Genomic DNA, 11,473 nt, shown 5'->3' on the forward strand with positions numbered 1-11,473 from the left:
TTCCTTATAATCATATAAAATGTTTTATTTAATAAAATGCTTCATTAAAAAAAAAAGTAAAAACATTTTCAATTTGTTTCCATATCCTATGGACCCGGACATTAGCCATGGCGAGCGTCCCTCACTTATATGACGACAAAGGCGTGACTTTCCATAAATAGACTCCTTTGCAGCTGCATCCATTTACATATATAACTGAACCATGTAGTAAATCACCAAAACCGCATTTGTCGTGTCATCACACATGTGAACAGGAGTAATTTTTAGAAGCGCCGTTTAAGGCAGGATAATACTTATTTATGATCATTAAAATAACAACAAAAAAAATAAAGAAAAATTGCGACAAGAACGATAAGGGGGGAGGGTAAATTTCAACTTTTCAAACGTTTGCTATAAAATCAACGGAAATACTGGTAGGACTCCTTAAACAATACTAAACAGGATGAAAGTTAGGTTGAAATTGTAATAAATATGATGAGAGATTCCATGTCACAGCTATGTTTCGACGTAGAACAATCCAACCTCCGTCTTTTCGGAGAACTGAGGAACACATTCGTTGCCTTATAACGCGATTTTCAATATTCGAGAAAATAAGATTTTATAGACCGAGCTGCAACCCTTATTAAGCTTCGACTTGCGTTATTGTCCTAAGTCTATGCATTTCTGTTTTTTAAAATTAGAAAAAAATATAAAAAAAAACACTAAAATTGAGAAAAAAATAGGACAGGAAAAAGGGATATTTTTTATCACATTAGATCGTCTTTTTTTTAATTTAAATCGTTGATTCATTTCGCAATAATCGTCGTCTTCGTGTAAAACGTGCAGTGCATCGAAGCGTCCAAAGTGTTAAAATTCCTAATATGGCCGCCAAACCACATCCGCATGCGAGAACATTTTGATAATAAGTTGGACAATCGGAGCGTTGTTTACATTTCCTTTAAAATAAATAGAATAAATCCAGAAGTTAGAAAACGAAAATACAATGCTTTGGGTGTAAAAAGCTCCGCAACAACCGGTATCCGGTCTAGGCCTGCCTTAATAAGGAACTCCAGACATCCCCGTTTTGCGCCGAGGTCCACCAATTCGATATCCCTAAAAGCTGTCTGGCGTCCTGACCTACGCCATTCCTCCATCTTAGGCAGGGTCTGCCTCGTCTTCTTTTTCTTTTTCTACCATGGATATTGCTCTTGTAGACTTTCTGGACTGGTTCATCCTCACCCATACGGATTAAGTTACCCGCCCACCGCAACTTATTTAGCCAGATTTTATCCACAACCATGGTCCCTTCCCTCAATATCCGTAAGAGATAGTTCGGCACCGGTTAAGTAGTGTCTAGTGTGCCTAGACACTACTTTCCAGGTCCCTTCCATCTTACGGAATTAAAGGTGTTTCTGACGTCAAGCGTTACGAGGAGCATCACCCGTCGGGCGCGGTGGCTATGTGCCTCCGCTCGACGAAAGGCATCTACGACTTACATGACAGCATCAACTGTGGATCTCTCTGCTCTTAAACCGAACTGCCGTGGGGATAAGTCTCCGGTAGTACCTATCGCTTCAGCGAGCTACCTCTGATGAGCTTTTCGAGCACTTTCCCAATAGTGTCAAGCATACAAAATGAGCGGTATGAAGACAACGGCAACTCAGAGTCACCTTTCCCTTTGCTGATCAACGTAAGCATCGCCACCTTCAACAAAAAGGGAAAATGCCCTCTTTTAGGCAAGCGTTGAATGCCCCAAGCAGTAGGTCTGGCCGATGTTGCAACACCAGTTTGTATACCTCTGCTAGGATACCACCGGATCCCGTACGGGATGTGCAGGGAATAGCGCCCGTACAATGCAGTCCACCTGCTCAGCCTTAAGTAAACAGGGTTTTCGCAGAGCCCTGATTTTTCGGGTTACCAGGTTCGCAGGCCGTCGCTATCAGGTTCATAACTGAATTTACGCCAGTACCAGCTACCGCACCACCACCCCCAGGAGTATCCTCCAGTGCGGCGTGTTCGACTTGTGGTCATCGCGGAAACTGGTAACCAAGAGTCGATGGAACGTCGATGGGACTCACTAAGGCAGGACATTGCTAGACTAATTCAAATCAGCACTTGAAATGCCAGCAGACCCGTGAAAAATAAAGTGCAAAGGCTTTACAGGAAATATGTCATCTCCAGTGCAACACCCGTAGTTGAAATTTTGGACACATTAAAGCAGAAACTTTCTATCGTATACAGTCGGTTACGGGGATATGGCGAAAGTCACTCCAGACGTGCTCAGAATTCAACGTACGCGAGGAACCAGCGCAGTTTTTTTCAGAACTTTCAACGAATCCCAACAGAGCGTTCAGACCGTACATTTTTTGGGATGGACTTTTGGGGGTCATCCGCCAGCTGAGTGGATCACCGCTGGAGGCACCCGCCGGGTATGAATTTTGCGGATGTAACGAAAGAGGAGTTTCGACGAGCCATAAATCGCTCGAAGAACTTAAAGGGCCCAGGTTTGGACCGGGTGCCGAACATCTAGCACAAAAAGTTCACCAGTATACGTGGTCGGTTCAAGAATTTCCACCCTTCCTCACTGCGGGGATTACCTACCTTTTCCCTAAGAAGGGCACAGAGCGCGGTGGACCCCGCAGACACAAGACCGATTACTTGTTTACCAACCCTCTAAAAAATTCATAACGTCCATTATTAGTGGAAGGGTCAATACGCACCTCGAGACCAACAACATTCTGTCCAAGGAGTAGAAGGGCTGCCGAGTCGGGTTTGGGGGTTGCAAAGAGTAACTCATTATCGACTCCGTAGTTGTAGGACAGACAACTAGAGGGCGAATAAACCTCTTTAATTGCTATATTGATTATGCCAAAGCTTTTGACAGTCTCCCGCATACCAGGCTAATCAATGTCCTACGTAACGATGATCCCAAACTAATAAAATGTTTGGTGACAGTCATGGAAGGGTGGCACACCACCTTGTCAGTGCGGTCATTTGAGAGTGCCAATACCTCAGAGCCTATCCATGTACCGAGAGGTATCTTTCAGGGGGATTAGTTCCCTTAGCACTGGTGACCTCCACTTCTAGGATATGACCGAGACAGACTTCTACAAGTACTTAGGAATTCCGCAAGGGACCGAGTTGGTGATCTGAATGATGCTCTGCTGTCCAAATTCCTGCGACGTGTGAAGCTGGTGCTGAAACCACATCTCCCGGGAAATAATGAAATAAGCGCGCTGAATGTATTCGCTATCCCTTCACTGGCTTATGAATTCGGAATATTGCCGTGGACGAAAATCGATTTGGAAAACGTCCAGCGGCGGATACGGACTACTATGTCAAAATTCCGAACACATTATCTAAATTCCGCCGTGGAGCGGATGAGCCTGTCTCTTAACATCGGAGGTAGGGACGTGGTTGACGTGCCGACACAACATCTCCGACAAGACGACTCACTGTTTTGTAATCGTTACTAAATATTTTATTTGGATTATACTCATTTGGCAGACCATGAATTTCACTCAACAGATCGATAATTTGTCTTGGAAAATAGTTAATTTATCTTGAAACATCGTTATTTTCACTTCTTAAAATGTTAATTTCATTTGTTGAAGCCTTAATTTCATTTGTAGTGTTAATTTGACTTGCAAATGGAAGGGGAAGGGGTCTGGGGTCTATAGTGGACCTGACATACGTGAGTGCCACTTTAGCCAGTAGAACCGCTTGGCATGTCAGCGAGGACTATACTCACAGCGACCACCAGGCAATCTGCATAGAGATCAAGGGCGGATCGAGCTCGAAAAAGAGTTTTCGCAGAATGCCGGGTGGTATGCTTGGCTGGACAGTGAAAGCTTTCGAGGGGGACACGTTTTCCGTGGTGCTCAAATCCGACATATCCCTGAATGGTACGGCTGGAGAGAAAGCCACCCAGATCACTCGATGGGTGACGGAAGCATGCGATACTGCGATGCCCAGAAGGCGATTGCTCCCCAGTAGGCAACCCAACTACTGGTGGAACAACGAAATCGCAAGTTTGCGAACCGCATGTTTTCGGGCAAGGAGGCTTTGCCAGAGGTTCAGGGGAAAACCCGGTGGCGACAGTCGAGAGGAGGCACACAAGCAATTGCGCCATTCGGAGGAGCAAAAAGAACTGCTTCAAACAGCTGTTCGACCATGCCGACATAAACCCTTGGGGCGAGGCTTACAGAGTGGTGATGAAAAGGCTGCGGAAATCACCCCAGATGACCTGTCCGCGCCTCCTGAAACACATTGTTACCACTTTGTTCCCTCACCACGAAAATAGGGGAAGGCAAATTTTTATCCAGCTAAATGACGGTATAATACCGCCCGTAACTGTGGAGGAGATGCGGGAAATATGTGGTAGGTTCGGTGACAACAAGGCCCCATGTTTGGATGGCATCCCCAAGCGAGCTTTGAAACTGGCAGTGAAGACTAGGCCCGAACTTTTCGCCAACACCTTCGAGGCGTGCCTAAAAGAAGGAATATTCCCTGCCCAGTGGAAAAAGCAGAAGTTGGTGTTGCTTCCGAAGCCTGGTAAGCCACCTGGAAACCCAGCGTCTTATCATCCTATCTGCCTGTTGGATACAATGGGGAAGATGATGGAGAGAGTCATCTACAACAGACTCCTGCCCATCGTCGAAGCCAGCAATGGTTTGTCGGAACGCTAGTTTGGTTTTCGACGCGCCCACTCTACGGTGGACGCAATTGGCATGGTGGTAAACCTGGCAAAAGGTGCACTGATTTCTGGCGGCTGCTGTGCCGTGGTGGCGTTGGATGTCAAAAACGCATTCAACTCGGCCAACTGGAATAGAATTAAAGGGGCGTTGGCTGACATAGGTGTCCCCGAATACTTAGCGAATTTGGTGGAAAACTACCTCTCAGAGAGGACTCTCTGATACGGGACGGATGAGGGCCCCAAAGAGTACATTGTCACAGCCGGGGTACCACAGGGATCGGTACTTGGTCCCCTGTTGTGCTCCATCCTGCTCTACTCGTCGCCTGTGTGGGCAGAGGCGCTTGCAAACTCTCAGAGACGGAAGCAGGTGAACTCGGTTTACCGGCGGATGGCTTTGAGGGTTTGCAGTGCTTTTAGAACCACATCAGATGAGGCAGTATTGGTGGTAGCAAGCATGATCCCGGTTGACATTCTGGCCAAAGAAATGAGTGTCCTGTACAATGCAAGACGTATGGAGGGGCATGCACAGCGTAGACATGCGGCAAGGTCAGAGTCGCGTGATCTCTGGCAACGCAGATGGTGGTGGTCTCGCGGGGCTGGGGCTGGAGAGACCGGGGGTGGTTTTTAGTGGGTGTGAATCCCACACGCGTCCGCTGTAGTGTATTATTAAAAGATGATGATAACTTACATGGCTTCAATAATTGCAACCACTATTCCAGTAATTAATTTATCAGCAAATGTAACCGCTGAATATATGAATCCACCTTGATAAGTATGTTTTCCAATCATATCTGCTGTGATACATAAACTGCTCACCATTGTCACTGAGCTTCCTGATCCTGTTTGATAAAAGAAAATATTTTTTATTAGTTGAAATAGTTTCCAAGGACAAGGGATTGTTGGTTGGAATTTTAAAGGATTATCCAAACAAGATTGAACACTTACCAAATAGCATCGCAATGACATACAATTGTATTGATTGCATACTTTTCGGCGATGCGAATGCAACCCAGGCGCATACTGCTATTGAAACTCCTGATCCAAGAAGATAAGCCAGTCCATGCGGTATCCATTTGTTTGCTTGTTTGAGCATCATAGACGATACAAAAGATGACAAAAATGACACAAGGGGAACTGTAGCCAAAGTTTCAACGCCTGCTGCAGCTTCACTAACTGCTGCTGGCATCTTATATGACCGTTCGTCCAGCCATAGTGGCATATAAAGTAGGGAAGTCGTCATGAATAGTCTGGCGAAGACATATAGAAGAGCGTTTTGATACAACAACGGAGATTTCAGAAAATTTCGAGTTCGTCTTTTCCGTTCCGGCCCTGTGTGATTGTTCAGGGCTCTGTTAATGCTATTTGTAGTGGATACCTGGTCTCCCTCGATTTCCCGTAAGAGATCCTCGGTGTCGTTGGACGGCGATCCTTGGCCTTCGTCTAAAGCATGGTATCGACTTTCATCATGTTCTTGGGACAGATTGCTTCCTCTACCACGCACGCTGCTCCGGCGACTCCTACTCTCGGTCTCGTCACCTCGCATTGCTAGCAGCGCCATGAGTCTCCGGTGTTCATAGTCGCTCAATGCTAGCGAAAAATGGAATAATACTGACATAGTCACCCCAACGAGGGTCAGTATTAACGCGATATCACGAAATCGACGTTCATCGGTAGGTCCAATGTTATTACTGTCTGTAGTACGACCGTTTAGAACAAACCACGTTATCAGGAATACCACCAGATTCGCAATAACAGACGCTGAATACCGGGTGGCAGTTAGGTCGGCTCGATCCTTGGTCGTTTTGGATAGTTCAGGAATCATAGCGAAGTGCGATATTTGTACTATAGCCCAGGCTGCTTGGAAGATTACAATGAATACTGAAAAGTAGACGGGGGGCCACCAGTGGCCACTATTTGAGCACCAAGGGCAAATCGAAAAGATCATTGGAAACGAAAGGAATACCAGGCCGGTACCTGCACAGAAAAAAAATAATCAGGTGATTCCCAGAAATCTAGTCGTCATTGCTTCGAAGAACATCACTTAATAACCGATTACCCACTGACTTTAGCAGCCGGAACAAACGGAGGTGATAACAGAAATCAAACTCACCAGCAATATGCCACTTCCTCTTTGTCATGTAACGATCAGCCAAAACACCAACGATCGGTGTCGCAATTGCATCACAGACTTGACCTAACATTATGAGTGCACCAGTTTCAACGGCCGGTAAACCTCGAACGGATTGCATAAATAGCAAGGTATAACTGAACCAAACACCGGCACAGAGATCATTGTAGACATGGCCCAAACCGAAGCCGAATTTCTGAAAGAAGGATAAGGTTGACTTCATATCCTCGGGTGTTGAAGATCCTGATGACGATGCAGAAGGTGGCAGGGAAGATCGAAGTGGTGTTGTTTCGTCGGGATCCTGTTGTTCGTCACCTTCTCTTTGATGTATATCACCGGAACCTGGATCTGTTGACGATGGACTTGTACTTGATGATGCTGATGGCGTTGAAACGATTGATCCGTAATTTTTAAGACGTGGCCCCGATTGTTGTGATCGCGATGACGAAGATTCTTGTGGCCTCGATATCGATCGAGGAAGTAGACCGTCGCTTGATGCCACGGCGGAAGAATCGCTCTTATCGTCGGACATATTTTCCTACTCAGGGGGATGAATTTTATCGGTTTATTTTAGAAGTGTAACAACTCAGTGCCGATAAATTGATTGGATTGTGAAGCGAATGTGAACAGGAAGCACCTAATGAACCAGTAGCAGATGATGATCTGTAAATTGAAAGAAATTAGGCCTTCAATAACGTAAGAGAATGCTGAATGCACAGAGAATGCATTTTAAATAATGAATGACTTTACTGCAATTGCGATCATAGTATAATGGGACACGTCTACTGCCGCCCATTGTTCAGTAGAGAGGTAGCATTCATTTGTTCCTAAGCTTACAAAACTTAGAAATTTAATTCATGAATAATAAGCATGAGGCGAGTGCTCTTCACAGGCAATCTAGTAATGATAGTGAGCAAACAATTGATAACAATGTTGTGGTAGCGATAAGAATTTTTTTTTGTCGAAAAATGCGCATTTGGGTTGATAGGAATGCAATAGTTTTTTCTTACTTTGTTTAGATAAAAAAAGGCTTCGATAGGCTCAGAGCAAAAAAAGAGTTGAATGACCAACTTCTCTGTAACTTTTCGAAATACCCAGCACAAGTTACCAACATGCCTAAATCACGGTATCTTCGTTATCCATTACTTAATCCCGATGTTTACTAACAAATCCGCGCTGTACTCGGCTTTTGAATTTTTTTGGTTTGTATTTTTCTTGAGGGCTTCGTACAGAAGGTTCGTCTCCTGGCCCATTGCTTGAATTTGTAGGATGGATAAAAAGCATTACACATGTTCGACGTTCTTTAATCACTTGCGCCTGAAGAGTTCTGCGCAAAGTTTTGATGGTGTTGATGTTCTATATGTGATGTGATATAATCGTCAGCAGGCACGTGACAAGTCTTTTCATCGAGAAGTTGCCAGCAGGCATCTTTCTCGGCGCACCAGGTCGACCTGTCTGTGGTGCATACGCGGTGAAGAAGTGAATAGTGCGATCAGCTGATATAATGGTGAGCTTCATCAGCCGATCATTAAATCGTTCAACTTCTTTAATGGCATCACGGATACCCTCTGAGATGGCAATGCCAACACCATATTGAGTGTGTGGGTTACCAAAATAGAGAAGTTTGTAGCCATTTTTACCGCGTTCGCGTTCAATATCGCAGCTTTTGGCAACAGACCATCGGGTTTCTTGCAGAGCGCAGATATCAATGCGAGTTTTCCGAAGGGTTCTTGCGAGTTCCTCGGTCTTTTCAGTTAGGGTACCAACATTTAGCGTGCAGACACGTATTTGTTTTGTTCGTTGTGTGCGGACTAACTTGCTTACGTCCTGACCCCGTCCATGCGTCTAGAACCCTTCCCCATTTCTCGACAGGACCGGGACCTGTCCTGCCGCGTCGACTGAGGTGGACGGCCTAGCATTTCTCCGAGGCTTGTGACTCAATCCGATCATCATGTTTGTAACGACATTGTATGCATTTTCTTGGTCGACCTGTCGCGGGGCCTGTCACCAAGAGAGATCAGGTAGGATTTAGCATAGTAGAATAACTCCATCTATACTCTATTTATCTCTTTCCCTGATCTCAGCATTTTATTTTTGTTTTACTGAGAATAGTACAGAGTACGTTGCCTCAAACCCTCCTCTTTTATCTGGGCTTGGGACCAGCATACTATGTTAATAGCAGAATACCTATCTTCAACTTTAATGGTTATAATGTCACGAATTTTATCTCCAAGTTTTCATATTCATTTGTGGTATCTTTTAATACAAACAAAATTTATTTACTCCCGCTTCAACAGTTTATCTCATAAACCATCACAGCGATTCAAAACTTATCTTTAGTTGCTAGTTTTGGCCATATGTAGAGCTACAGATGATTCATCTAGAACTTGTATTTGGTCATATAGTATATGTACACCCATCTAACTTGATTCACATTATTTTTCCTATAATTATTCTGTGATTATGCACCTTATCATTTGTCATTTTTCTCTTCATTTGAAATTAGTAATATAATACTCTTGGGCAGAGGACTTTTTAAGATATGCCGCATGATTAATATAGTCAAGAGGAGAGAATAAAAATGCTTGTTTTGTTATAAATTATTGAGCTTTGAACTCATATTGAATGGTATTAACAAAATCGTTTACACCACACTATTTCCCTTGTGTTAATGACCTGGAACAGATATTACTATCTCAGATTCGCTATCTCATCGTTGTTTTCTAAGAAAGATACTAAATGTACGACATTGCAACCAATTGGCAGCAGATTTGAGTTGTATCTTAAATTATTTCATTATGACCGTTGGTTTTATTTATTATGAAAAAGTAAGTTACCCATATCTAACTCAAAACTATAGATATCAAATCTAAACTGAAAACACAATAGAAATAATTTGAGATAAACAACTGTACACTTACTTTTATCACTCATAGTATCTAAACAACGGGCAAATCGGAAACACAACACCTGTCACACGCGATTGAATTACTTCATCAACTTAAAACCGCACCGTATAGTGCACCACATGTTAGTTGGATGCCTGCAACTTTCATTCTCACCCCGACCAATGTAAATGCGACATTTCAAGTCCAATTAAAAAAATGTTTCATGCATGAAATCACAGAAAGAACAACATAAACAAATTCATCTTTATCTGCCAACTAAGCATCAGATACACATTTCTCCGTAGCCATTGACACAAATCACGTGACATTAGCATATATACACCACTTGAGCTGATATTCTAGCATTAACAATTTCAAATAGCGCGCGCAAATCAGCTGTTTGAGTTGGTAGAACGGGATCGGGAAATTCTACGCTGTAGGGCATGTGACGGATGAAACAGAGAAACTGAAGCATACGTACAGGAAGCAGGAAAAAATGGAGTTACACCTCGAAGATACTGCTTTGGATATACACTGCAATAGTAAGGCCAATGATTACCTATGGAGCGGTAATTTGGGCAGAAAAAAACCGAACTCAGCACACAAGTCAGGAAATTACATAAGCTCCAAAGGTTGGCTTTTTTTCTTTATGGATGGAGGTGGAAATCTTAGAAAGACGCTGCTGCGCCAGGTTGCAGCAGTGTGTGGGATTCGCACCCACTAAAACCACCCGCACTCTTACGCCCCTCCCCGCGAGACCACCGTGAAGTATTACTTCGCGGGGGAGGCTCTAGTTCGCTATACCAGCTCGTCCATGTCACGTCTCCGTCGCGCCGCCTTCCGAGCTCGATCCAACTCCAGGAGTTTTGTCTGCACCACGGCTACTGCCTCATTTATCGCCATCCAGTTTTCCTCCGACTTCAGCATCTCTTTCACCAGGTTGAAGGGCTCAATGTCCGGCCCTAAGATGCTGTTCAACCTCCTTTTCTGCTGCAGAAATCTGGGACAATGGAACATAACGTGCTCCGGGTCCTCGGGTGTAGCACCGCATTCAGGACAGTTGGGAGACTCGTCCAACTCGAAGCGATGCAAGTACTTCCTATAGCCACCGTGTCCCGTAAGGAACTGTGTCAGGTGGTAATTCAATTCTCCGTGCTTTCGGTTGACCCATTTCTCGATACACGGGATCAATGTATGGGTCCACCGGCCCTTGTCGGAGTTATCCCATCGTTGTTGCCACTTGCCACACAACTCTCTCCTGATGGCTTTTCGGAAATCCGCATTCACCTCGGCTGGATTTGCTTTCTGTTTTTCGTAGAGCCAGTGTGCCTCGCCCGCTAGAAGATCTATAGGGATCATTCCTGCGATGACACACACTACCTCCGTCGACGCCGTCCTAAATGCGCTGCACACCCTTAGCGCAATTGGCCGGTATGCCGAACTTATCTTCCTCCGGTTGACAGCGTGGTTCAACGCTCCCGCCCAGACAGGGGCCGCGTATAACAGGATCGACCTCACCACTTCCGCGATGAGTAGCCCTCCCTCGTTAGGCATCATCCTTGCAAGGGATGAGCTGCCATTTGCTGTCTTCTCTCGCGCATAATCCAAGTGTCCCTTGAAACTCAGCTTGGCATCGATCATCACCCCCAGGCATTTGACAACCGATTTTGAGACGACCTCACGATTACCAACCTGGATAGTAACCGTGTTGTTCTTCCTACGGTTGGTAATGAGGACCACCTCCGTCTTTTCGTCCGCCAGGTCCAGCTTGGCCATTCGTAA

The 11,473-nt window shown here is 44.8% G+C and overlaps 1 protein-coding gene across 2 annotated transcripts; it reads right to left on the minus strand.

The window, feature by feature from the left end:
• Positions 1-10,008, minus strand: LOC119660886 (major facilitator superfamily domain-containing protein 12-like). Of its 2 annotated transcripts, none has more exons than XM_038069806.1 (5): positions 9,725-10,008; positions 6,786-7,466; positions 5,621-6,649; positions 5,364-5,514; positions 1-935 (listed from the first exon to the last, which is right to left on the minus strand). In XM_038069806.1, the coding sequence occupies exons 2-5, from the start codon at positions 7,333-7,335 to the stop codon at positions 773-775; spliced, it is 1,893 nt and encodes a 630-aa protein (XP_037925734.1). In that variant the 5' UTR covers positions 7,336-7,466; positions 9,725-10,008; the 3' UTR covers positions 1-772. The 2 variants fall into 2 exon arrangements, with proteins under 2 accessions (XP_037925734.1, XP_037925735.1); XM_038069807.1 differs by lacking the exon at positions 9,725-10,008 and adding an exon at positions 7,554-7,650.
• Positions 10,009-11,473: the final 1,465 nt, after the last annotated feature.

The sequence above is a fragment of the Hermetia illucens genome, chromosome 7 (assembly GCF_905115235.1).
Source record: "Hermetia illucens chromosome 7, iHerIll2.2.curated.20191125, whole genome shotgun sequence".
NCBI lineage: Eukaryota > Metazoa > Arthropoda > Insecta > Diptera > Stratiomyidae > Hermetia > Hermetia illucens.

What these genes read in the sequence shown, in the direction of transcription:
- LOC119660886 (XM_038069806.1), bottom strand. Translation starts at nt 7,335, where the DNA reads ATGTCCGACGATAAGAGCGATTCTTCCGCCGTGGCATCAAGCGACGGT. An exon ending in GAGGAAGTGGCATATTGCTG is followed by an intron (nt 6,650 to 6,785) that starts GTGAGTTTGATT and finishes TTTTCTGTGCAG; the next exon opens with GTACCGGCCTGGTATTCCTT. An exon ending in GTTGCAATTATTGAAGCCAT is followed by an intron (nt 936 to 5,363) that starts GTAAGTTATCAT and finishes TTTATTTTAAAG; the next exon opens with GAAATGTAAACAACGCTCCG.